Consider the following 26188-nt stretch of genomic DNA (forward strand, 5'->3'; position numbering starts at 1 on the left):
TAAGCCTCTGCCTTTGGCTCAGGTCATGATCTCAGGGTCCTGGGATCAAGCCCCGCATGGGGCTCTCTGCTCAGCAGGGAGCCTGCTCCCCCCCCCACCCTCCTGCCTCTCTGCCTACTTGTGATCTCTGTCAAATAAATAAATAAAATCTTCAAAAAAAGGGAGAAACTTCTTAACATAATTATCAAGTTTGTTACTTCCAGAATGGTCCCATTCCTTGAACTATCAATTGAATTCATTATTTGCTTCATTGCATTGTATTTTTATTCTAGAAAGCTTTTAGTCATCAGTTTGTTTTTTTTTTTTTAAGATTTTATTTATTTATTTGACAGAGAGATCACAAGCAGGCAGAGAGGCAGGCAGAGAGAGAGGAGGAAGCAGGCTCCCCGCGGAGCAGAGAGCCCGATGCGGGGCTCGATCCCAGGACTCTGAGATCATGACCTGAGCCGAAGGCAGCGGCTTAACCCACTGTGCCACCCAGGTGCCCCTAGTCATCAGTTTTTTTAAGTTTCTAGATTTACTGTATAATATCAGAAGAGTTTAAGATGCTGTGTAATAATTTTGAGCTGTAAGCGTTTCATAGATAAGTTTTCCAGAATGTTAGTTAAAAGAATACTGAGCAGAGGAAGAATTAAAGAGGAAGGAAAGGAGTAGAACTGAGTTTTTAAAAAATTGTTTACTTTCAAAAATTGTTTACACGGAAACCAGAGAACTTCCTCTATCAAGGAATGCAGCATTGGTAGCTCTTACTCTGTTAGGGTAACTTAGACAGATGGTATGAGGTATTTGATTGCATTACACTGAATTTGATACCTAAACTGATAAATGAGCACTTCTAAATCTAAAATAACTATGAGTTTTGGGATGCCTGGGTGGCTCAGTGGGTTAAGCATCTGCCTTTGGCTCAGGTCATGATTCCAGGGTCCTGGGATTGAGTCCTGCTTCGGGCTCCTTGCTCAGCAGGGGGCCTGCTTCTGCCTCTGCCTGCTGCTCCCCCTGCTTGTGCTCCCTCTCTCTCTGACAAATAAATAGAAAAATCTTTAAAAAAATAATGATGATTTTCTTCAAGAGGAGTTTTATATATTTGTAGAGTACATTAAGAGTTTTTGCTTATTAGACTATTTCTATAAAATGGAAGTGTATGTATTATAAATGTTCAGCATTGATACCCTTTGGGAGAATGCCTAACCAAAATAACTTAAGTCCTATAGTAATGTATATGAAAAATGTGGTGGTTTTACATGGATCCCTTTTGGATACTTGGGAAAGAATTGTTTTTTGTTTGTTTTTTTATGATACAACAAAGCTATCAACATTATAAGGGAAAAGACTTAACATGATTTCTGCCACCATTTTTCCCCTTTAGGCGTCTAACCAAGGAAAATGTGAAGCCTTCCGGAAGACAAATTGGGAAGTTGAGCCACAGCAATCCAACCATTTTGTTTGATTATGTATGTTTTGAGGTTAATATTATTTTAAGGGATTTTCCTTTTTGTTGTCTTTAAATCAGCACAAGTGGAAATGGAATGATGAAGTTTTAGAAATGATAGTTTTAAGGGAAAAAATCTTTAGCAAATGAGACTGTATGGTTACTCTAAAAATAAAACAGCATACACTATATTTAACACATTGATCTGCTTTTTTGGTCATATGTAACAATGCTACTGTCAAACAGTCTAAATTGTTTTATTTACCCCATGTTGATTTAGAAAAATATTAATAAAGAGATGCATTATTTATTGATTTTAGTTGTTAGAAATATTTGAATCGCATTTCATTGTGACTCAGACGTAATGCTTTCATATTTAGAAAGATTTCTGAAAGACATTTGGCATTTATCATTCCAGAAGTCAAGTTATATGTCCTGGAATTATTTCCTAATTAAAGAATATAGCCTAAGAAAATACTTCCTAAGAAATGATAGAATATAGTAGGTTTTATATAAATACAAAGTAGAAGGAAGCTACTTTAATTTTAAGCATTCTTTTGAAAAGCAAAAAGTATAGCTATTATTTAGCACAAAAGTTCCCTTTTGATGAGTAAATGCTATCTGTCTTTTGTTGCTGTCTTCCAGATCTTGTCACAAATACAGAAGTATGATAATTTAATAACACCTGTAGTAGATTCATTGAAATACCTCACTTCATTGAATTATGATGTTTTGGCCTGTATCCTTTCAAGTGAAGTAATACATAAATCTCACATTTCATAGGTCTTAACTGGTGAACATTTGTTTTCATTCTTTTTATTTTTCTTTTTCACTCTGAATTCCATTAATAACCATATGAGGTTAATTCCATTGGCTGGTCTAAAGGTTGGGTAGTCAGGAGTTTGTGTGTGTGTGTTTGTTGTGTATAGGGAGAGAACAAGTCAACTTTATTTAACATGGTAATATGTCTTGCTTGGTGAAAGATGTAAAAGTTGGTACTACAGTAAGTGTAATTTTCAATAATCTGTAATAACTTGAAGCTAACAATTTTATTTTTTCCCCAAGATGTGGCATTTTCTTATTATTTAAAGGGTCTTTGTTAGAGATGTATTGAACTAAAATTTTTCCTTAATGTGCAAAAGATTGTATCATTGAAGCTTTAGCTAATCCAGAAAAGGAGAGAATGAAACATGATGACACAACCATCTCAAGTTGGCTTCAGAGTAAGTATTTTTATTTTTCTAAGGATGAAATTTCCATCTGTTGTAATTACCATGTTAAGTATCCTATTGCTAATGCTAAGGGCCTATTTGTAAAGAGGTCTTGAAAATACCTAGCCACTCAGCTCGTTCTCAGAGTGTCTCTTAAGTCTTCGGCTGTGTGAGGAAGTTCATAGTACTTACTCATTTTCCAACTGAAGAGTCCAATATTGGCTCTCATAGAATTTGTGCAAGCATTACTGGGGAGATAAAAATTCTCTTCTATTATTTTAGAGGGATTAATCTTTTTTTTTTTTAGAGGAATTAATCTTAAGGGAACTCTTCTCCTTTCTCTCCTTTCCATCCTGAGGTTTCAGTCATCTTAAAAGAACAAAAAATGTGATTGTTAATGTGATTAAATGTGATTGTTTCATTTTAAATATCTTGTGCTTTTGATTTCCAGCTGTGAGTTCCCTTTTCTTTCAACCTGTTGTGTTTGATAGCTGAATCTTGTGGTAGCTCCCCATTGCCCTTTAAAGTCTGAAATTTGCATTAAGTCATACAAGTGAGTTCTTGTGGGATCGGGTCCTTTTACTCGGTGTATTAGGCTCATCTTTTGCCCCTCCTCCATTAATACTGAATACTTACACTTTCCATGGCCTTTTTGTACATGTATTGCCTCCACTTGGAATACCCTTCCATGACTACTCATTTCCTCCACCATATCTATATACTCATTAGATTTCAGCTTAGAGGTCACTTTTTTTCAGAAAACTTTCCCTATTAATGCTCCTACCCAAAAGTCAGAATTAGGTGCTCTTCTCTGTACTCCCATGGAACCTTTTATTTATCAGTTATTTCAGCTTACTTTTCTGTATCCCTCACTAGACTGTAAGCTCCTTGAGGGCAGTACCTGTGCTTTGTCCATTATGCTTTAAGGTACTCAGCAAATAATTGTTGAAAAGGCCACAGATCACTTGATTTTACTAGGATCTCCTCTTGTCTTGACTGGGGCTTTCTCCCTACTCATAATGCGGTAAGGACTATTGGTTAAAATTGGTCTTTTGTTTGCTTCTTGGTCTGGCAATGCTTTACCTATTTCCTTGCCTCTCCACAACTAGCAGTATGTTTCTAGTTGAGAGATTTTTTTGTGTGCAGCTCCTTAGAGATTGACTCATTAGTGTGTTTTGTTGATCATTCAAATTTACTGAGTGATCTGCAAGATTTTGTTGTGGCCTGGTTAATTGTTGTGGCCCAACAGGCTCTGGAGTCAGGCCGTATAGCTTTGAATCACTGCTTTACCTCATACCAACTATGTGACATGAACAAGTTGCATGATATATCTGTTCCAAATTTTCCTCATCGATGGGTTTAAGCCAACCTGAGATGATTATTGCAAAAATTAAATGAGTTAATTAATGTAAAGTACTTACTTAGTATAGTGCTTAGCATATGTATGCTCAATAAATACTAGCTATTATTAATTGTAAAACTCCATTCAGTGGCATCAGCAGTACAATTATTCCTACCTCATTTTGTTTTAGAAATTGAGTTAGTTGAGAAATGCCACTTAATACTGTGTTTTTTTTTTTTTTTGTTTTATGAACTGTTTTTTAAAAGCCCTATTTTTTTATTTCATATAGGTCTGGCTAGTTTCTGTGGTGCAGTTTTTCGTAAATATCCAATTGATCTTGCTGGTCTTCTTCAGTATGTGGCTAATCAGCTAAAGGCAGGCAAAAGGTATTCATAGCAAATCATATGTAAATGAAATTCAATAATTAGAATACTTCTGGTGGTATTGGGATATTGAGATTGCTATTATTCTGAAAAACTGTTTTGTAGGCTTAAGTAGAATAGTTGCTCACTTATATGGAATTCTTTAAATAAAGGAAATTGTAATTTCATATATAAACACTTTTTTTGCAGAAAGAAATATAATATTTGGCTATATATGTAACTCATTAAAAAAACAATTCATTTTGACTACCTGTTAGGCTCTTGAGTAAATGGTTTATATGGTATATTGTAAATCCTCTTATGACAAAACGTATTGCATTGTTGATTGTGCTGCTGGACAGTAATTGGCCTTTACGTTAATAAGCATATGGTAGGAACATATTTTGAGGGTGTATACAGTATTTTCAAAACACAGTTTCTTTTGATTTTGAACTTCAGAGATTCATACGGCTTACATACCTTTTGGACAATGTCTTCTTTATGAATACTGGGTTTTATTATTTTATTCTGGACCACTGTCAATGTTTAGAGTTTGAATTAGTAAACCTCATCAGCAGTAGACTGACGAGAATCAAAGAACTAGAAATTGTTTTCCAAAACTTTCTGGTAGAAAGCAAACAAAAATTTGTAAAGCTATCTGGTGTTCCACACAAGTATTACCTCAGTAATTTGTGACAGATTATTAGAGAATTAGAGAAAAGTTAAAAAATTTAGATTTAGGATTTTATAGGCATATCATTTACACTGTGTGCATCTCTCCACCATTCCTATACACTTTACTCTCCTGTGTCTATGGACTAGGAGAACATAATGTTATTTTTAAATCTATAACTCAATTTTCTGTACTATGAATATAGTATTTAATTAAAAGATAGTTTAAAGAAAAATTAAAACTTTTTTGGGTACTTGTTGCAAACTAATTTGCATGAAGGCTCTCATTTTCATAAACTATGTTTAGGGAAGGCAGACAAGGTGAAAGAGTAAGCACTTAAGAATCTTCAAAAACTGTGCCTTTTGTCTGTTATTAACTTGTGTCTTGGGTATGTCTGGCTTTACCTTTGGAAAAACATCTGTATTTGTTTTGTAGGAAAGAAGGTTTCTACTTTATCTTCATTACTTAACTAATTAAAGAAGATCTTGAAAGTCATAAGTTATTTTCATTGACAGTTCTAAACTTCGAGAATTAAAATGCATAACTATTAGCACAATAACAGATGTTCTTAAGGCTGTTGTCTTAGGTTCATACACCAGAACTTGGAACTTCCATTCCCTTCCTTTTCTTTCTCCACTCCCTCACTCCCTCCATCCCTTCCAAGTGTGTGTGATTATTTAGAGAGATGGCTTTATACCATCATATATATGTATTGGCTACCTTGTACTGGAGGATAAAAAAAACACTATGAAGAAGTGAAGGGGAATAAGAGTTCACTTAAACCACGATGAACACTGAATAATGCATGGAATTGTTGAATCACTATGTTGTACCTGACTAAAACTAATATAAACTATGTTTATTATACTTGAATTTAAAAAGTGAAAAACATTAAAAGAATTTTGTGAAGGACTATTGGGAAAACTGATAAAAATGAAATATGAACATAAAGTATTATATCAGTGTTAGGTTTACTAAAGTTGGTAACTATGCTGTGGTTATGTTAAGAGATTATATTCTTAGGAAATTCATTTTTAGGAAATACATCCTTTGGAATTTTAGGGGTAAAATGTGCCTTTAAAATGATGTTGCTTACTACATAAGTTACTCCCAAATGGTTAAGAAAAAAAAGTGTGTGTGTGTGTGTGTGTGTGTAGAAAGGGAAGGAGGGAGAGAAAACACAAATGATAACGTGAACAGGAGTAAGAATGTTAGTAATAGGCGAGGTTGGGGTAAAGGGCATATGGATGTGCTTTGTACTATTTTCTGTCTTTACATCTTACCTGTAAGTTTGAAATTATTCCCAAGGAAAAAGTTAAAATAAGCATAAACCGATTACATGCCCCAAATATTTTTCATTATAGTTCTGGAAATGCAGTTTTTCCTTAACTACTCCAGCCCCTTCTTCTCATATTTATATACAAATAATTTAGGGATTCTCAACATACTAATTATAGTATATATTGTCACTTTTATGTTTGAAGTTTCAACTACAGACTGTTTCTTATTTTTTCTAAATAGTTTTGACCTGCTTATATTGAAAGAAGTGGTACAAAAAATGGCAGGAATAGAAATTACAGAGGAAATGACGATGGAGCAACTAGAAGCCATGACTGGTGGAGAGCAATTAAAAGCTGAGGTGAGAGTTACTAATTTTTTTAATTGACTTTTTAAGTTTCAGATATACGCATGCTCATACTAAAGACTCCAGACAACACACAAGTACATGAAACCAAATGTCAAAGTCATATGTACCCTTCCCTCATGACTGCCCTCACCTCCCTTTCAAAAATTGAGATATACTACTGACTTTAACCCTTTCAAAAAGCTGAAACAAAGTGTAAAAGACAGTGTTAAATCTGTAAGAGAAGTAAATATCAAGTCTTCTGTGGTCCTTGATATCCTAACTGGTGTAAAGCTGAATATAGTTATTCTATTGTTGAATCTGTTCCATACCAAATAAAGAATAATCCTTTATGAGGGACTGCAAGGTGGAAAATGGAAAAAATGCAGAAGTTGAAAGACAGTTGACAGTTATCTTTAAGCTAGTGACTGTAATCAACAACAGTATCACTAAAATAAATTTGTGAAGAAAGGGAAGGAATGTAAAGTTTTTTATCTTCAGGATTGTAACTGAGCCTTTTCTGGGTCTTTTTCAAATCAGAAAGTGTATTTTAATGCAGTGTGCACTGGTAAATTTATGTCTTCTCTTATGTAGGGTGGTTATTTTGGCCAGATAAGAAACACTAAAAAATCCTCCCAGAGATTAAAGGATGCACTATTGGACCATGATCTTGCTCTTCCTCTCTGTTTGCTTATGGCTCAGCAGAGGAATGGAGTAATTTTCCAAGAAGGTGGAGAGAAACATTTGAAACTTGTGGGAAAACTCTATGATCAGGCAAGTTAAAGTGGCTTTTGTGTTTATGTGGATTTTTTTTTATCCTGATAATGGAAAAGATGGAATGTGATAAAATTTTTAAAATGTCATTTTGGACATCAGATGAATGTGAAACAGCTCTAATGTAAACTAGACATTCTGGAAATAGGGGCTATTTCTGTGCATATTACGGTATTTAAGAGAAGACTCTAGGAGATGTAGTACTAGTTAACTACTAGTTAACTACTAGTTAAGTGGTTAACTTCAAGTTGTTAGTTTGCTCTTCATATCTTCTCTGATCTCCGGAAATCTGAAATTTCAATCAGAACAAAGTAGATGTGATCTTTATAAAATATACCCATAAATATTAAGCAGTAAAACCTGTGATTAGCTTACAAAATATGTTTATCACCAACCATATTACAAGGGAAAAAAGATCCCATATATTTTATAAATGAAGTTTTCCTCTTTTAAGGGCAAGGAAATTCTGTATATATAAAATTGTTGTATGTGATGTAGGGTAAATATATCCTGTTACTAAAAGTGATGAACAATAACTTGGAACTTGAGAATTTGTTGACTATTAAAGCCTTAGATTGATCAGCTTTTCAGGGCCTTCACATCTTATTTGGTAATATGATTACATGATGATGTTTATTGATTGTCTCTAAAGTTCTTTTAAGTTGTAAAATTTGAATTCTTAAATGTTAATCAAAATACATTTAAAATGACATTATAATCATTTTGGAAAATTTTTATATTGGTTTCATAAAATGGTAGCACATTTGTGTTTTTTTGTCTTATTTTTTAAATTTAGTGTCATGATACCCTGGTACAGTTCGGTGGGTTTTTAGCATCTAATCTAAGCACAGAAGATTATATAAAGCGAGTGCCTTCAATTGATGTGCTCTGTAATGAATTTCATACACCCCATGATGCAGCATTTTTCCTGTCTAGGCCAATGTATGCACACCATATTTCGGTAAGTGTCTTTGCTGCCATTCAAGAATGATTCTGAATTATTTCTTAACTGTAAATGTATTTTAGTTTGACACAGATACAGATTATGTCTCTTAGAGAGTTATTCTTTTGTTAGTACTCATCTCTGAACAGTGTACAATGAAAATGCTCCCTTTAAAAGTAAGTCTTACTAGTACTATACCACCAGTTGTCCAGGTTGATATCTTAAGGGCCCTGTAGAACTGTAGCAGTCAAACCTTAATATAGATGAGAGTCACCAGCAAAGCATCTTTGAGACTCAGTCCCCTCAATCCTCTGTCCCTAGATTCTAATGTAGTAACCTTCAGTAGTACCTGGGAATTTGTTTTGTTTTTGTTTTTGCTTATTTTTTAACAAGTGCTAATTGATTCTGATGGAGGAAAATATGGTTGGTGACTCTGCAAAAAACTCCTATTGAATACAGAAAATCCTCTTTCCTCAGGAATAATATCCCTGTCAGTTGACTTGCTATTCATACTACCTTGAGACAGACAGACCTAACCATCCCCAAACACTCTAAAAACTCTTGTAGGCTGTGTTGTGTAACTTCTCAGAGAGGTATTCTTAGTTCTTGTTTTACTTCTCTCCACCTAAATGAGACAACAAAAAAGAGAAAAGCACAGAAGCAAACCAGAGTCTTCCCAAGTAGGGCATCCCAGTACTGACTGTAAGGATGGTTGGGGCAAGAGGAGACTGCCCTCCCTCTTCTTCTCTAACTGCCACCTGGATTCCTGCCTGCAAAGCAGTGACCTCTAATGGGAATCGACTCTTCCTTTTCCTTCAGACCACAGTCAGGCCTATGTTCGGAAACTATAGTACTTCTCCATTCTGACTGGAGCCCCAGCATATTCTTTATCTTTGTGTAGGCTTGAATTCTGGCCCTTCTGTTTGTTTGTTAATGGTTTTAAGTCTGTACTGCTCAAGGAAGGCTTTCACTACAGATTCTAGGGGGAAGATCTTGGTCCTTTCTCTTAAACTAGGATCCCTTCTTTGTTCTCAGTAGGAACATAGGGTTGTGTAGTAGAGGTGTGGAAAAAAGTGACTGAGAAATTTGGGGTCTAATTGATCATTTAATTGACCATCAGCTGTTAGTGTTTACATATCAGCTGCTACAGTGTCACACTTCCCTCTAACAAGTAACTGTTAATTGATTTAATTATCACTTGATTAGCCTTACACAGCAATACCATGCTATATTCTCTAGAAGGGAAAAGGGGACGGGGTGGGGGTAGTATTAGGGCTCTTTCCCCACCTTTACAATCTTTCAATCCAGAAAATTGTGTGCTCTCTTTGTGTAGTTAGGTCTTGCATTGTCACCCGACCCTTCAGTAGATAAGTCTCAGCTATACAGCAGGCAGGGGACCTGATTTCTTGAAGGACTGAGGTGGGAGAGTTGCTTCATTTCAGGAATTCTGCCCTGCCCTGTGTGTTACTGAGAAGTGAATACACTAATCAGCTATATTGAAGCTTAGCAAACAGGAACACCTGGTTGCCTGAATTTTTCCAGTCAGGAACGGAGTAGGTCATTCATACCAATAACTACCTTTTCTATAGCCTTTGTAAAATATTGTGTCTTTGTCATTTAAGAGATACAAAAATCTAAACAAAGAAATGTCATTTCCCACTCAGGGTTGCAGAGGAAAACAAAGAACTCTATAGAGGTGACTATATAGCCAAATCAGGGGTAAGTCTGTTACCAATAGACCCCATAACACCCTCTGGAAAAGGAGTTCTTTGGTAACCTTGGTTGCACTGGATGGACACCCAGACTTCCTGGGGATCCTTGCTTTTTCTTCTTGGGTGAGAGCCTCTCTTGAAGAGCCTTTGATGAGAGGGTATGAGTATTGGAGGACTGTTAGGACCTTCCATAAATTGATAAATTGAGTAGGCTCTCAATGGGAATAATTCAGCCAGCCACACACTGTTCAGGTTATTGGGCCAACAAGAGCTTTTTGAACAGGAATTAGAAATATAGCAATAACTGTGGATATCAGTTCTGTTTCATAGATGTAGTGCACTGGGTGACTTGAGAAGTAGAGCTGTTACGCCTCTCCATTTGACTAAAGGTGTAAGCTTGAAGAGGGAGTTCAACTAACTTTATATCAGGAACTATTCATCCTAGTTAAATGTGAAGTATAGTTGTCTTTTCTGATCAAGCCTAATTTTTTTTTAACTAGATAGGGACTAGATCAGTACCTAGCAATAAAAGTGACAAATTCAGAACCCAAGGACTGGGGATATGGGGGCTGTTTTACCACATCATTACCCTCACGTACCTGTAAACCTAATTTTCAGTTCTGTTGTTGAGACCCACCATGTAACACAGTTCTGAAAGAAAGGCTTTCCTCCAGTTCATGTTCTAGATCTTGCCGGAATTAGGTAGTTAAGCTGTCCTATACAGGTAGTTTCAGTTCTGCTTATCCTTTGTTTTATTAGAATCTTAGCAGATGTCATTCTGCCTCACATAGATTGATACTGGTTACCATCGACAGGACCTGCCCTCAAAGTGCAAAACCACTTCCTTATTCTTGCTGCTAATCTCTCAGGTCTGTGATGTAATTGGGACCTCTCTCTCATAAGTAATATTGTTTGTAGTTTTTCACCTGTTTGGTCTCCGTAATTATCAGCATGCTCTCTAAAATGGGGGTAACAAGGTAAATCTTTCCACTTACAGAAAAATTGAGAGATTCTCAGATTGTAGTTATAATAATTGTAAGATGGTGCTTAAGATACCCTCTGAAACAAAGTACTTGGTATATCTTTAGTCCAGTTAGCCTGGGTTACAGAGGCACTTAGGAAGGAAGACAGGTGGAGTGTAAGGAGCCAAGAATCTTGCCTACCATAATGCAGAACTGGAAGTGGAACCTTTGACCTGTGACCTTCTAGTTCTGGATTCCATGTGTAGCACAAACTGATGATTTAAATGCTTTTCTAAAAAAAGAAGTGAGTTTTAGTTCTCCTCTTAGGTTCTTCTTCAGGGATGATGCCTAATCCAAACAAAATTTTCATCCTAAAGAGACTGAAGGACATGAGACAATAGCAACAAGACTTTGTATTATTTTCTTTTTTTTTTTTAATATTATTTTCTTTTTTACATTTGGTGTTATACTCTATGAACTAATAGGTAGCTCCCTCCCATTGTACTAACAGATTCTTTTCCTCATACTCTCAAGAGTATGGCCTTCCTCCGACTCTCTTCCAAAATAGGATAAACCAGTCTGGTCTAAAAAAGCTGCGTGTCAATTCCCACATGCTTTAAACTCCACATACCATATCCATTCATAGAGAGTCTTACTTAGGGACGCCTGGGTGGCTCAGCTGGTTAAGTATCAGCCTTCAGTTCAGGTCGTGATTCTAGCGTCCTGGAATTGAACCCTATGTTGGGCTCTCCTTGCTTGGTGGAGAGTCTGTTTTCCCCTTTCTCTCTTGCCCCTCCCACTGCCTTTGCTCTCTCTCGTGCATGCTCACTCTCTCAAATAAACAAAATCTTAAAAAAAAAAAAGAAGAAGGTCTTACTTAGCTTAGCAGTAGGGTAACCAGTTTATCCTAGTTTGCTTGAGACTTTGCCAGTTTTGGCACTATACTCTTACATGCTGGGAGTCCTCTCATTCACTGGCAAACTTGGATAGTCAGTCACCCTACTTAGCAGTCTTATAGTAACTTTCTCATAGCCTTTCTTAATGTTGATCCAATTTATTTCTCACTCTTTTTTTTAAAGATTTTATTTTTTAAGTAATTTCTACACCCAACGTGGGGTTTGAGCTCACAACCCTGAGATCAATAATTGCACGTTCCACTGACTGAGCCATCCAGGCACCCCTGATCCACTTTCTTTCTTTTTTTTTTCCTGACCCACTTTCTTAATTGACAAATTATAGTGGCCAATAAGGGCTATGTGTAGTAGTAAAGCATCTTGTGCTGATTGGCTGTTACTAGTTCCATTATGCCTCTTTACCAGTGTTAAGACCCTTTACTTGGTGTCCTTGAAGATTTTAAAAGCAGGAGTGGAAACCCTGTATGTTCAATCCTTGTCGTGGTAGTAAGAGAGAGTACAGTTGGGGATATGGATGGTGGAGGGGGGTACACATACTCTATTTATTATGCAACAGGTCAGATTTAATAAGAATCTTCTTAAAAGCTCCTAGTGAGCACATAGGACTAAAGATGAGAACAGCTTCCAGGGTTGATTTATCTTAAAGTAAATGTCATTGGTAAGAACTTCGAATTCTTACAACAGTTTTTATTGGTTGTCTTCTGATTCTCGAAAAGGGAACATAGGCTTTTATACTATGAAGGTTAGTGCAATAAATTGTGTTGTGTTTGTTTTTACTTTTTATCTCCAGTCTAAATATGATGAACTTAAAAAGTCGGAAAAGGGAAGTAAACAGCAACATAAAGTTCATAAGTACATTACATCATGTGAAATGGTGATGGCTCCTGTCCATGAAGCAGTGGTCTCCTTACATGTTTCCAAAGTTTGGGATGACATCAGCCCTCAGTTCTATGCCACATTCTGGTCATTGACAATGTACGACCTTGCAGTTCCACACACCAGCTATGAACGGGAAGTCAATAAACTTAAAGTCCAGATGAAAGCAATTGATGACAATCAGGAAATGGTAGGTGGCTCTAGTAGCTCAAGTATAGTAATTTCATGGTATTAAGTTGACATTACCCATGCTTTGTATTAGTTCAGGTTCCTTAAAGCTATGATCTTATTGCTATATAGTATTTTCCTAAGTGAGTTAATGGTGACCTCTGAGTGGGTGCGGGCAGGGGCTTGGTGAATATGTGGCAGTTATGATCACACAAAAGGTATTTGAGTTTGCCCTTTTTTTTCTAACTGAAGACTGTGTTAGCAACTTAAAACGATCCATGGGACTCCAATTGCAAGAACAGTAGGAGTTCCCAAAAGGGGAACTCTTTAGGAGAAGGATTTATTGAAGAGGTGAGTCTTGAGCTGGATAGGCTTTGAAGATAGATTAGGTTTGGAAATAAAGAGGCATATTGGCGGCTCAGCTCTAGCAAAGGTGTGAAGTAATTTAAGGTTTTAAGAGACCACTTTTACTGTAGTGAATGGGCTTAGTGATAAATTTGAATGGTTAGGGTGGGACCAGATTATGTAGAGCAGTTAAAGTTAGAAAAGAAGACTTTAGTAAAAGGCGAAAGATTTATGCAATCTGAAGAGAAACCAGAGTATAGAAAAGAAGACGATAAAATTGGGAGCTATATTAGATTCCTCAGCAGGGAAGTGATAATGGTAAAAAACGGTATATTGGAAAGATTACCCTTGACAGTGGCTTGAAAGATGCATTTGTTAGGGGAAGGGACTGGCATCAGGCTGGAGTCCAGCTAGGTAACTCTTAGGGTAATTCATTGTGAAGTACTGAGAACATAGACTATTGGTGGAGGTAGTAGGAATGCATGAGACTTTTAAGCAGTTGGGATGCTGAAATGAAGGAGAAGGAAGAGTCAAAGATGACTTGATGCTTGAGACTAAAAGTATCAGTGCTAGGAAGGTAGCCTGTTTTGATGTGAAAACCAGATTTTGGATTTGTTGAATGGTGGTGAAAGCACATTCAGGTGGACTCCTCAATATCCCTGTGAAGTAGTTAATATAAAATACCAGCACTGATCTTTCTGAATTTTTTAATTAAAAGGAAGGGAGGTAATGTGCGTGTAGTTAGAAAAGTATCTAACTTATACTTCGTAGCCTCCAAATAAAAAGAAAAAAGAGAAAGAGCGTTGTACTGCCCTTCAGGACAAGCTTCTTGAAGAAGAAAAGAAGCAGATGGAACATGTACAGCGAGTTCTACAGAGACTGAAACTGGAAAAGGACAACTGGCTTTTAGCAAGTAAGTTGTTGAAACTGTTACATTCATACTACTGCCAAATTACAAAAGCAAACCTCAGAGGTATTGAAGTATATTATGTTTGTATTTCAGCTCAGTGTTCACTATCCCATTCTTTGGTTATTCATTAATGCAGAGTCAACCTCACATGTTCACTGAAGGAACTAATTTAGTTTGTGGGTGAAATTAACTTATAACTACAATATTAGCAATTTATCATCCAACCTTTCTGTATGAAATCATGTTTCTGGAGAAGTTATAGATAGAAAATTTATGCTCATAGTGTGAAAATGAAAGTTTTATTCCAAGCATGACCTTTTGGTTACAAACTATAAAGAGTTTGTGGGTTTTTTTTATAGCATTCTCTACACTAAAATTAATATGTTGTCATGTTTAGAGGTCTTGAGGCACTTGAGGAAGAAGTTTACCACTTAATATATTCTTCCCTTATTTTTAGAATCTACCAAAAATGAGACCATCACAAAATTTCTACAGCTGTGTATATTTCCTCGATGTATTTTTTCAGCAATTGATGCCGTTTACTGTGCTCGTTTTGTTGAATTGGTACATCAACAGAAAACTCCAAATTTTTCCACACTTCTTTGCTATGATCGAGTAAGTTCTTTTTATTGCAACCTTAAAAAAAAAGTCTCACACAAAGATAGCTAAACATTATAATCTATAGAGGTATTAATTGTGTGTGTGGTTAAAAGCATGAACTCAAGAGCCAAGTGCCTGAACTTGAATCCTAGCTCTGCTCCTTTTTAGCTATATGATCTTTGGCAAGTTTTTTAACCTCTCTGTGCCTCAGTTTTCTTACCTGTAAAATGGGATAATAGTACTTGCTTCACAAGATTGTTGTGAGGATTAAACGGGTCACTGTACACAAAAGTGCTTTGAATAGTGCCGGACATGTAGTAGGCACTCCTAGTTAATCTTTTAACTCATAATATGGGTTTATATGTTTGTCATAATAGAACTCTTTTCTTAACCTTCACCTTCTCCCCCTCAAAAAACAAAACAGCTTATACCTTCGCACATACATAAAAGCAGGGATGCTTTTCAGTATAGTCACATTTATGTATTTTTGCATCTGGCTTTTTTCTTAATAGTAAATGACTGCATTTGAGGTTTAAAAATGTAGTATATGTCATAGCATGTCAGCTGCCTATTTCTAGTTTCTGTCAGCCTCGTCTCTGCTTACTGTCCTCCTAACTCCAGTAATATCTATGGCTAAGTCTTCGTTGAAGAAGTTGTGTTGTAATAATAATGATAGTTTTTTCCACTGTCATTGTAAATCAGTTTTTTTAAAATAAAAGTTTGTTGTTGCTTTATGAATGTGCTATTTCCTCACAAAGGCCAAAATCTCTAAAGGTTTCTGGAATTGTGACTAAAGAAAGGGAAGATACATTTTGACTAAACTAACCTGTTTAATTTACTATGATTTGCTATAACAATGTTTTACTATTTTGAACTAATTTTGACCTTGATTTATTTTTATTTTTCAAACATTCTTCCTGTAGGTTTTCTCTGATATAATTTACACAGTTGCAAGCTGTACCGAAAATGAAGCTAGTCGATATGGGAGATTTCTTTGCTGCATGTTAGAGACTGTGACCAGGTGGCATAGTGACAGAGCCACGTATGAAAAGGTATGGTTAATAAACACCCTTACATTTTACCCATGTAATCTTTAGGTTGTTCAGTTCTGAAAGGGAAGCGGAGTTTAAGATTCAGTTGTAAAACAGTGTTTAAAATGTAAACATCATTCATTCATTATTAAAAGGTGATAGATATAAAAAAAATCTATCTCAAACTGACATTGCAAATTCATACCATTAAATAAACTGAACTTTTCTGTGAAAACTACCTGTCATTCAAATACACATCTTGTTTTTGTGTGGAATCATTAATCTAGTCCACTTAAGGTTTTACCTTCTGCTAGTTTAGGAGCAGAATTTTTCTTTAACAACCCCCTTTTATTTTCAAGGAATGTGGAAATTATCCAGGATTCCTAACTATATTGCGGGCCACTGGATTTGATGGTGGAAATAAAGCTGACCAGTTAGACTATGAAAATTTTCGACATGTTGTACATAAATGGCATTACAAACTAACCAAGGTAAAAAAAATTATGTTTCTTAAAGGTTGTTTTTCTCTTTATACTTACTTTTATAATAATAGATCTTAAAATGTTTGTTGTAGGCATCCGTACATTGCCTTGAAACAGGCGAATATACTCACATCAGGAATATCTTGATTGTGCTAACAAAAATACTTCCTTGGTACCCAAAAGTTTTGAATTTGGGTCAGGCTTTGGAAAGAAGAGTGCATAAAATCTGCCAAGAAGAAAAAGAGAAGAGGCCAGATCTATATGCATTGGCTATGGGGTAACACAATTATACTTTAATGTGATTTATGAGACTAGATGACAGAAGGATTCTGAAGACTCTAAAATGTTTTACAGTGTTGAAGTTTATCTTCTGCCTTACTTCAGGAGATTATGGGAGATTATGCGATCATGTTCCCACAGGCTGGTGAGAGTTGTCACTTCTGATTATCAGCTTCCGGTCTATACTGGATGATAGTTTCAAAAGTCATATACAATATGTCTTGGTTTGGAGGAAATGTAATTTTATCGTCAGTTGAGTTTTGGATCTTCAGTAGTGGAAAAAAGACATCTTAGTTTAAGGATTAGTTTACATTGAAACTTTTATTTTTTAAGAAAGCACCTGGGGCTCTCTGTAAAGACCTTCAGAAACTTATTGAAAATTAGTATTTTTTTATTCTCTGAAACAAAGTAGCAGAGTGAATAACTTGCTAGTTTTATTCTTTTAAACTCCAGTTTGTGCTTTTGATTTGTATTTGTATATTTAAACACTTTGTGCGACTTTCAGCTACTCTGGGCAGTTGAAAAGTAGAAAGTCATACATGATACCTGAAAATGAGTTTCATCACAAAGACCCCCCTCCGAGGAATGCAGTTGCCAGTGTACAAAATGGGCCTGGTGGTGGGCCTTCTTCATCGTCGATAGGAAGTGCATCTAAGTCGGATGAAAGCAGTACTGAGGAGACTGGTACGCTTATTTGTAGAAATTTATAAGTAAATATGCTTTGTTTCAACAAACCTAAGATGTTTTATATCACATGACAAATAAAATGCTGGCTAGTATTATAGTTTATTCCTTAGGTAGAAGTATATAACTGTCAAGAAGAAATTAGCCCTTTGTTTCTTTCTAATTAATCTCTAATCATTTTGCTGTGAAATTGTAGTTTATTTACATTTAGGGGCTTGTCAAATAAAACTTTACTTTATTTCAGATAAATCAAGGGAGAGATCTCAGTGTGGTGTGAAAGCTGTTAATAAAGCTTCTAGTGCCACACCGAAAGGGAATTCAAGCAATGGAAACAGTAGCTCTAACAGGTAGGGACACTGACTGTATGTCAGAATTCTGAATTCATATATGATTAACCTCATTAGACATGAATGAAAGAGGCTGGTATTTGAATACTATGAAAGTCATTTATGTTGGACCTTGAAATTTTATATGTACCCCTAATTTGATGATGTGCTTAACTGCCCTCCTTATGTTTTATATAATGCTGAGACTGACATTGTTTCCCCTGCTGAGTTACGCAGGTGAAGGTAAGTGGTGAAGTTAGAAATATATTTAGGATTGAGTGCTTGCCGTGGGCATTCTGGGTAAGGATAATGAACATAAGAGAAGCCTACACTGATTTCGACCAGTGATCCATCCAGCCAAGTAATCCTGCTTCTGATATTAGCACCCTTGGTCGGCTTGTGGGATAATTTTTGGTTGTGACCTAGTAATCCTCAGAGGTTATGAACATACGGAAAATGGCCTGGCATCATTTTAATCATTCTTTTTTAATCTGCTGTTCATGAATTTGGTCATTTATTATTTACTGAATAAAGAAGTATTTCCTAAAAATAAAAAAAAAGTAGTACTTTCTTTTCACTTGTCTTTAAAGTCCTTTAGTTTTCAAAGGGCTACTCTTCTAGTATTTTCGAAGTCGGTAAGAAACCCTTTCTAATTTGTAACATGGACTATGTTTTATGACAGTTTGTCTTAAAATCTCGTGTTTTTATTCTTAAGCAGCAAAGCTGTTAAAGAAAATGACAAAGAAAAAGGGAAAGAGAAAGAAAAAGAGAAAAAAGAAAAGACTCCAGCTACTACTCCAGAGGCCAGGGTACTTGGTAAAGATGGTAAAGAAAAACCGAAGGAAGAGCGGCCAAACAAAGATGAAAAAGCAAGAGAGACGAAGGAAAGAACACCTAAGTCTGACAAAGAGAAAGAAAAATTCAAGAAGGAAGAAAAAGCTAAAGATGAGAAATTCAAAACCACTGTCCCCAATGTAGAATCAAAATCGATTCAAGAAAAGGAAAGAGAGAAGGAGCCATCCAGAGAAAGAGATATAGCAAAGGAAATGAAATCAAAGGAAAATGTTAAAGGAGGAGAAAAAACACCAGTTTCTGGGTCCTTGAAGTCCCCTGTTCCCCGATCAGATGTTGCAGAGCCTGAAAGGGGCAAGTTTGCCTTTATTTATATTTGTTTACTTTTGGTTCTTGTTAATGTATAGTTGGTTCTTGTCTCCTTGTTTTGGCAAGTTATCTAGGGACTTTACTTGGTGGGGGGAGCGGATACTTGATGACCTTAAAGGTGATTTTTTAAATGGTGATTTTTTTTTTAAGTGCTTGGAAAAAGTAGAACACTGTCTTACTGTGACCATTTCTTTTTGTACCAACAGAACAAAAACGCCGCAAAATTGATACCCACCCTTCTCCATCACATTCCTCAACAGTAAAGGTTAGTATAGCCTGAGGAAGGCAGCGTCCATGTTAGGCTCACCTGGTTGGAATACGTGTCCTGACTTCCTTCAAGTCTTGTGCCAAGTATTCACTGGAGCCACTGGAGGTTTTATATTGCATTAGAAAATGAATTTTTTACATATTGGTGGACTGATATTTTTTCCTATTGAGTATTTTTATTATAAAAATATTAAAACTTCAAGGACCTAGCACTAATTTTGTAGTGTTTCAAAGTGCAAGAAAAATTTTACCCAGAAGTGCCTCACTGCTTTAAGCAGTCTTTTTTGGAGTGCAATGGTAGCTACAAGCAAATGAATCTTTTCAGCAGAATGAAGCCTATTTTTCAGCATAAATATTGAAGAATATATAGCACTGAAGACTTCCTGGATGATACAGGATAAACAAGATACCTCTGAATTCATCAAGCTTCTTGATGAGCATCATACCGATGTGTGCCTTCTAAGAAGGAATCTTGAAAGGCGTTCCATTTTAAAGTCTCCTTGGTGATCAGTTCTCCTGTAGTTGTGTATATTCAGTGAGCATGCAGCTTCTGTTGTATCTTCCCTTGGAGGTTTGTTTATACCCATTGGGTTCCCAACAAGTTGAACCTTGCGTTACGATAAAAGCAGATGTGGCATCCAATCCTACCACCCAGCAAAGAGAAACCCCAGGCATTCAACTGCAGCACAAAATCGTGGGTGTAGCCTTCTTGAAGACTCAGGGTAGCCATTCCTTGCTCCATATTTAATTTTAATTCTAAAGTCATCTAATTTCATGGAATCTTTGAATTTGCAGTACGTTGAACTTTTAAAACTGTAAGTTAACTAATTCTTCATCAAGAGCACTGTGGTGAAATACCGTAATTGATTTCTTTTTCTTTCTTTCTTTTTTTAAAGTGCTTTTTTTGTGGGAGGCATGAGATTCACCATCAGAGGCACTTTGCAAAAAAGTGACTACTCTTGTAGAGAATATATTTTGTTTTCTTGTTAATATAATGCCACTAAGTCTTTTGGTTAGGATTAAACATGTATATTTATGGTAGAGTCATAAGTAAAATTTGAAACCTCCCAATTAAAGAACAACTATGAAAATGTAAGATAATGTTCTTCCACAGTGACCTCCACTGTTTTAAACTTTCTGTGGAGGGAAAAAAGTGTTTTGCTTTCTAAAGCCTCTTAACATTACTTATAGCCTAAGTACTGTGTTATGAAAAATGTGGCATTGACATTTATCTTTAAATTATGAGCACAGAGATTTTTATTTGTTACGTTGAGTACATATAATTTAGTTTTTTTAACATTACAGTTCCATTACATGGTTTTGCTTTTGTTTTCTATTGTTGATATTCATATAATAATTGACATCACAAGATTTATCCTCACAAGAAGTAGCTGGTTTATTTCCAGGTTACAGCCATACTTCCCAAAGTTCCTCTGGGTTCTGAGAACTATGCCAGCTCACCTGTCATCTCCATTCATTTTCTACAGGACAGTCTCATCGAACTCAAGGAGTCTTCAGCAAAGGTTTGAGCCTTTTAAAATCATCATGCCTAAGTAAAACAAAAAAAAAATTCTTCATTTATTTAATAGATACCTTCACCCTAGTAAATTCAGTAAGCTAGTGAATAACCTTTAAAATACCTATCACAAACTGAAACAATGGATGACAGCGGTCCCTTTTAAGGAGATTGTTACCAAATGCGTGTAATGTGGCAATATTTCTATAATCTCTCTTTGCTTGCTGTGTAATGCATTATCCTTTTATGCTTCAAAATCTGGAAATAAGTTTAAGGTTTGGGGAAGGGGCTGTTGGTTTGTTTTGGGGAGTAAGCTTATTTAATTTCTCGAAACAAATCTGTCAGGTTGTTTTCTGACTTTTTTAGACAACCCAAAAGACCAGAAAAGAAATTTGATGCATTCACATACTGTTCTAATAACTGAGCCCATCTCAATCCATAAAACTCTTTCTCTTGTCTCTGCTTGAGCTACCTTTTTGGTAGTTGTAGCAGAATATTAAGAAATTGGGTTAATGTCAACTAATCATTCTCTTGGCGGGGAATACTCAACTTGATGATCGTGTTTACATGCCAGTATTAATTCTTGCCTATTACTCTACTTTTTCTTGAGTATTCTTCTTCTAAAAATAATGTGCAGTTTGTGTATCTTATTACAGAGTTCACCTCATTATTGTAGTTGAATTGTCCATTGTTCATGTTATTTTGTCTACTTATTATGAAATTTGTACCTTCTTTCACTTTGATTTTCTACTTTGCCTCCTCTTATATCTGCTAAGTATTATCTCTTACTGGTGGACCAATACAAAATGAAATTTTGAAACGAAGGCAGTTGACATTACAAACTGCTTTTAGATCTGTAGTTTTATAATGAAATGTCTGTGGATATTGGGCAATAAGCACTAATTTTTCAATAGTTTAGGTTAGCTAATGTGCCTTTGTCCTGAAATTGTAGCATTGTTTTTAGAATATACTGTATTAATCAAAAGAGTATTAGCTGTACTGTGTGAATGCTTTCTTTTAAAGTAAAACTTTTTATTGGATAAATTAAGTATGTATTGCAATACAGTTGGTTTTCATAACCAGTTTGGGATTGTGTATGTCAGTTTTAAACATCAGTGGCTTGTATGGGCTATTTTAAATTCATGGGTTAACAATGTTACCTGGGGAGTATTTATTTCCTGAAACATACTTTGAAGCAGTTTGAAACCTGCTGTTACAGATAACTGGAATTTCTCATCAGTGATGGAAATTATGGTTTCTTACATTTGTGAAAGCATTTTGAAAATAAAACATGTGAGATAAACACGTTATTTCATTTCATGCTCATAACAGTGCTGTGAGGTAGATAGGGCAGGAGGGTAGTGTCTTTTGGACAAATAAGAAACTAAAAAAGTTCTTGATCTTTTCCCAGTGGCACATAACTTGTTTGTAGTACCAAAACTTGGACTGAAATTAAGGTTCCTCAAGTATTCTTACCAGAATGAAAAAAAATTGCAAAAAAATGTATGGTTCCTTGATTCTTTTTTTTTTTTTTAAGATTTTATTTATTTATTTGACAGACAAAGATCACAAGTAGGCAGAGAGACAGTCAGAGAGAGGAGGAAGCAGGCTCCCTGCTGAGTAGAAAGCCTGATGCAGGGCTCCCTCTCAGGACCCTGGGATCATGACCTAAGCCGAAGGCAGAGGCTTTAACCCACTGAGCCACCCAGGCGCCGTGGTCCCTTGATTCTTAGCACCCATTTCAGCAGTAGTCGGAACGGGTTCCTAACTCCTTTAGTGTGTTTGCCTTGTTTTTAAAATTATAATGCTTTAAGTCAGTCTCTTTATTCACCCTTTGAAAAAAGATAGTGATTTTCTGGTATTTAAAATTCAGTAGACTTATTCCACATTCAACCAGAAATTTTTGAAAATGGCACTGAATGCACTTGTGGTATGAATCACATGATTTTTACTTTTCAGATCCTTAGGGCTCAGTATAGTTAACTCGGTGATATGATTAGGTGTTACAACTATTTGAAATGAACTCTTAAGCCTTTGGAGTTTGGTAAAGTATCCACAGATTACTGGTCTGCATTTTTATATGTCTAGGAAGGTTCAATAGCATATGAATGTCTTAGAAAAAAAAACATTACCAGACTTTGAGTGATCTTTAAAATTGACAATCTATATCCCTCACTGTTTCTGGGGTAGCTTTTACTTTTTAGAGGATTTGAATGATCTGTGTCTATTTTTTTTTCATGTTCTGTTGTCAATTGTACATATAAAATTGTTTCTATGCTTTAATTTTTTAGTTAATGCTTTTTCCCTGGGATCTTTTTTTATTACATTATTATTTTCACTTTCTAATCCATGGTAAAAGTAATACGTAGATTTAGCTTTTCAAGTGGGATTTGTTAACGGGAGAAAAACCTAGCTTAATATCCAAATCTTTTCTGTCTGTGTGCCTTCCACCCCCAATTTCCAATTGGTGTATTTCCAGTTTGGTCACTCGTGTATTCAACTAGCAAACCTAGAAGCTACATTTGATGAAGGAAGTGTGAAAAGCATTTTCCTTTACCCATGCCTCTCTGTAATTGAGGAGAGCAACAGTGACCACTTGAAACAATTCAGGTTTTAATTCTGTTCATCATCTTAAAATAAGGATTTACAATCAAATGGAAACCTACAAGTGAGACCATCTTTATATACTGTAGCTTTAATAAAGTCGGTATAGTAGTGTTAACAGATTTTGAAAATCAGTCATGTTTTTGGACTATTGATCCCAATGTTAAGAATAAAAGCAAATCAAAAGCAAAATCCATCAACATTATATGCCGATCAATTTAACAAATCATTCATTTTGTTTGGCAAACATGTATTGAGTACTCGGTTGTGTATAAGGCACTAGGAAGTGTGTTAAAGTAGAAAAAACAAGCTTCCATGCCATACTGGAAACTGTTATGGACAAATATAAGTGACATGAAATTAATAGAAAATGCCTGTCACAAAAAAAGGTTAATATAAAATAATAAATATAGTAATGCACCAGAAAGTGAGTTGAAAATGAGTTGCAGAGTTCAGAGACAATTGAAGTGCTGATGGCTTTTGAGCTGTCTTTGAAAGCTAGTAGGATTTTAAGAGATTAAGAGAAATGTGAGTGACTATTCTGGTGAAGAGAACTGCTGGAAAGGATAGTGTTAGGGAGCCAGTGGTAGCCACAGCATAGAGTGCATTGGGTTGCCCCATAGTAGGATATAATTGTACAAAGATTGTGAAGAGGTTGGAAGTGCCTAAGCTAAGGAGTATGCATTTTATTCTGTAGGCAGTGAGAGATTGCACGTTACTGTGGAAAAGAGTCTTGTGATCAGAACTATTCTTAGAAAGGTAGGAAGAATGAATAGAATTAGGTACATTTCTAAAGTAAGAATATATAAGTTTCTCAATTCCTTGCAATACAGAATTCAAGTTAGGCACAATTAAAAACTTCATTCTTGAGTACTGTGTGTGTGCATGTGCACGTGTGTGCATGCGTATGCTTGTGTGTACTTATTTGTAATCACACCCCCTTTTTTCTTTTATCAGGAGAATTAAGCAGTACTTCCCTTAGAGAAATCTTTGTGTATTGTAGGAATATATTATTTCTTTTGTCTTATCAGTTTCATAACTAATATTAACTTAAGATATAAATAAACCTCACAATTAGAAAATCTTGAAGTGTTGTATAGGGCATTAACCCAGCAAGAGTACCATTTGGACGAGCACTTTTATGACTGTTTCTCATTCTTTTGCTCTTTGTTGTTAATAAACATTTTGTCTATTTCAGTTGATCATCAACTTTTAAACATTGACATTTTAAAGAATCTACTTCTGCATTGCTATGGCAGTATTTCTCAGCCAACTGAATTGAAAATATTTGATGGTGTTAAAAAATAAGTGTTTCTTTAATTTTCAAACTGATGGTCTTTTTAAAATGTATTCCTTTGAATACAAAGGATTTCCTCATGTAAAACTATTTGGCTTTTGACTCACTATTTGTTTTCATTCCTAAGGTATATCTAGGATTGTGTAGTTAATGTAATGAGTTATATTTCATATTCTGCTGCCTATTACTTGTAATGTCTTAAATTGAACATAAGCTTGTAGCACAGTTATAAATGCTATAAGGATAGGTATCTGATTACTTCCTTAATGTTTTCTTTTATACTAGATTTCCGTATTTACAACTTGCGTAAGTTATTAAGGTTGTCTCTTAATTATTTAGGTAGCACATCCTTGATATTTGGCTGTTTATTGTCTGTGGGCCTTTTGAAACAATAGGCAGATATCAGTTCATCATTTTTCAGTCTCTGAGTTTTTATTTTTAATCATCCTCAGGTGACCAAATGGTTTTCTGAGCTCCTTAGAACCAGTGAGACAAATGTTGCAGTCCATTGTGATTATTTGGTAGAAATTGGAGTGCTTTCAGAAGTAGAGAATATGCAGCCTTTATATTTACAAAAAAAATTTAGGATAATGTATGCATGGTATATGCTGAGGCAAAGAAGACTTATTAGTAAAGTCGTGGTGAGGTTTTATTTTATACTTTGGCTCACTGTCATCAGTTGCCTTGTAAGTGGATGGTAAAACTATTTAAAATTTTCCTGATTGTGTAGAGGTTTGTATCTTTTTTTTTTTTTAACAGTAAGAGAGTTCAGTCATTATTTTTCACATATGGACTCCTATAGTGGTGTTTATAGATCTTTACAATAGAGCTATAAAAGCCTCCCGTAAGTCTCAGTCTCATTTAAGACCGAATGAACTGGTTGAGTTTAAATGAAAATTTTTGTAAGGCCAAGAATTGAAGTCTTTGCATAATTTGTGCCATGCTTTTATTTCACCTCTTGTAATCCAGACAGCTGACCAGTTTTGACTTTGGGTCTAACTACCAATTGTCTTTTCATTAAATAAAGAATCAAGCAGATGATGCCGATACTGGAAAACTAATAATCTTTAGTAATATTGCCTTAATTTAACAGCTCTACATTAATCATACTCCTCCACCACTGTCCAAGAGTAAGGAGAGAGAAATGGACAAGAAAGACTTGGACAAGTCGAGGGAAAGATCCAGAGAAAGAGAGAAAAAAGATGAAAAGGACAGGAAAGAACGGAAAAGGGTTTGTAATTTTTTAAAAACTAGTTTGGAAAGTCATTATATTGTGTATGATAGTGTGTTTTTGCCTTTTTTAAAGTACTAGGTTGTTGCATGGCAGGCTGTTATTTGGCGTTTTAACTGGTATTTTCACCCTAAAATGTGTTTGAATTGAATCTTCTACAGTAGTAAGGATCTTCATTCAGCCTAACAATCTCTACCAGCTCTGCTTGTCTTTCTTGTCATTTTGCAATGTGAAAGGACTGACAATACTCTCCAATGCTAGTTAGCTGTGCCCTTGTATAAAAGTAATATTTTAAAACAAAAACATAAACTCTTGATCAATGTAGTTCACAATTCTTGGTTCTAGGATCATTCAAACAATGACCGGGAAGTGCCGCCGGACTTAGCCAAGAGGCGAAAAGAGGAAAATGGAACAAGTAGGTAGATTTATTAATGCTTTCAAAGTTGTCGTCAAACTGAACTGGAA

General features: G+C 35.5%; 1 protein-coding gene across 14 annotated transcripts in view; it reads left to right on the forward strand.

The window, feature by feature from the left end:
* Positions 1–26188, forward strand: part of THOC2 (THO complex subunit 2) — a 113614-nt gene that overhangs the window by 76235 nt on the left and 11191 nt on the right. For 6 of the 14 annotated variants that reach the window (XM_047715065.1, XM_047715069.1, XM_047715063.1 and 3 more), the window contains exons 16-35: positions 1367–1463; positions 2075–2168; positions 2572–2652; positions 4272–4368; positions 6539–6656; positions 7236–7415; positions 8212–8376; positions 12737–13012; positions 14107–14248; positions 14703–14860; positions 15769–15897; positions 16236–16367; positions 16451–16635; positions 17143–17321; positions 17566–17668; positions 18363–18793; positions 19015–19073; positions 20482–20598; positions 25586–25723; positions 26069–26138. In XM_047715065.1, the coding sequence (XP_047571021.1) occupies positions 1367–1463; positions 2075–2168; positions 2572–2652; positions 4272–4368; positions 6539–6656; positions 7236–7415; positions 8212–8376; positions 12737–13012; positions 14107–14248; positions 14703–14860; positions 15769–15897; positions 16236–16367; positions 16451–16635; positions 17143–17321; positions 17566–17668; positions 18363–18793; positions 19015–19073; positions 20482–20598; positions 25586–25723; positions 26069–26138 (2951 nt within the window). Of the gene's footprint in view, positions 1–1366; positions 1464–2074; positions 2169–2571; positions 2653–4271; positions 4369–6538; positions 6657–7235; positions 7416–8211; positions 8377–12736; positions 13013–14106; positions 14249–14702; positions 14861–15768; positions 15898–16235; positions 16368–16450; positions 16636–17142; positions 17322–17565; positions 17669–18362; positions 18794–19014; positions 19798–20481; positions 20599–25585; positions 25724–26068; positions 26139–26188 lie in introns of those variants that run through there. The other 8 variants (XM_047715075.1, XM_047715073.1, XM_047715074.1 and 5 more) reach the window with 7 other exon arrangements.

Source organism: Lutra lutra, chromosome X, assembly GCF_902655055.1.
Source record: "Lutra lutra chromosome X, mLutLut1.2, whole genome shotgun sequence".
Taxonomy (NCBI): Eukaryota; Metazoa; Chordata; class Mammalia; order Carnivora; family Mustelidae; genus Lutra; species Lutra lutra.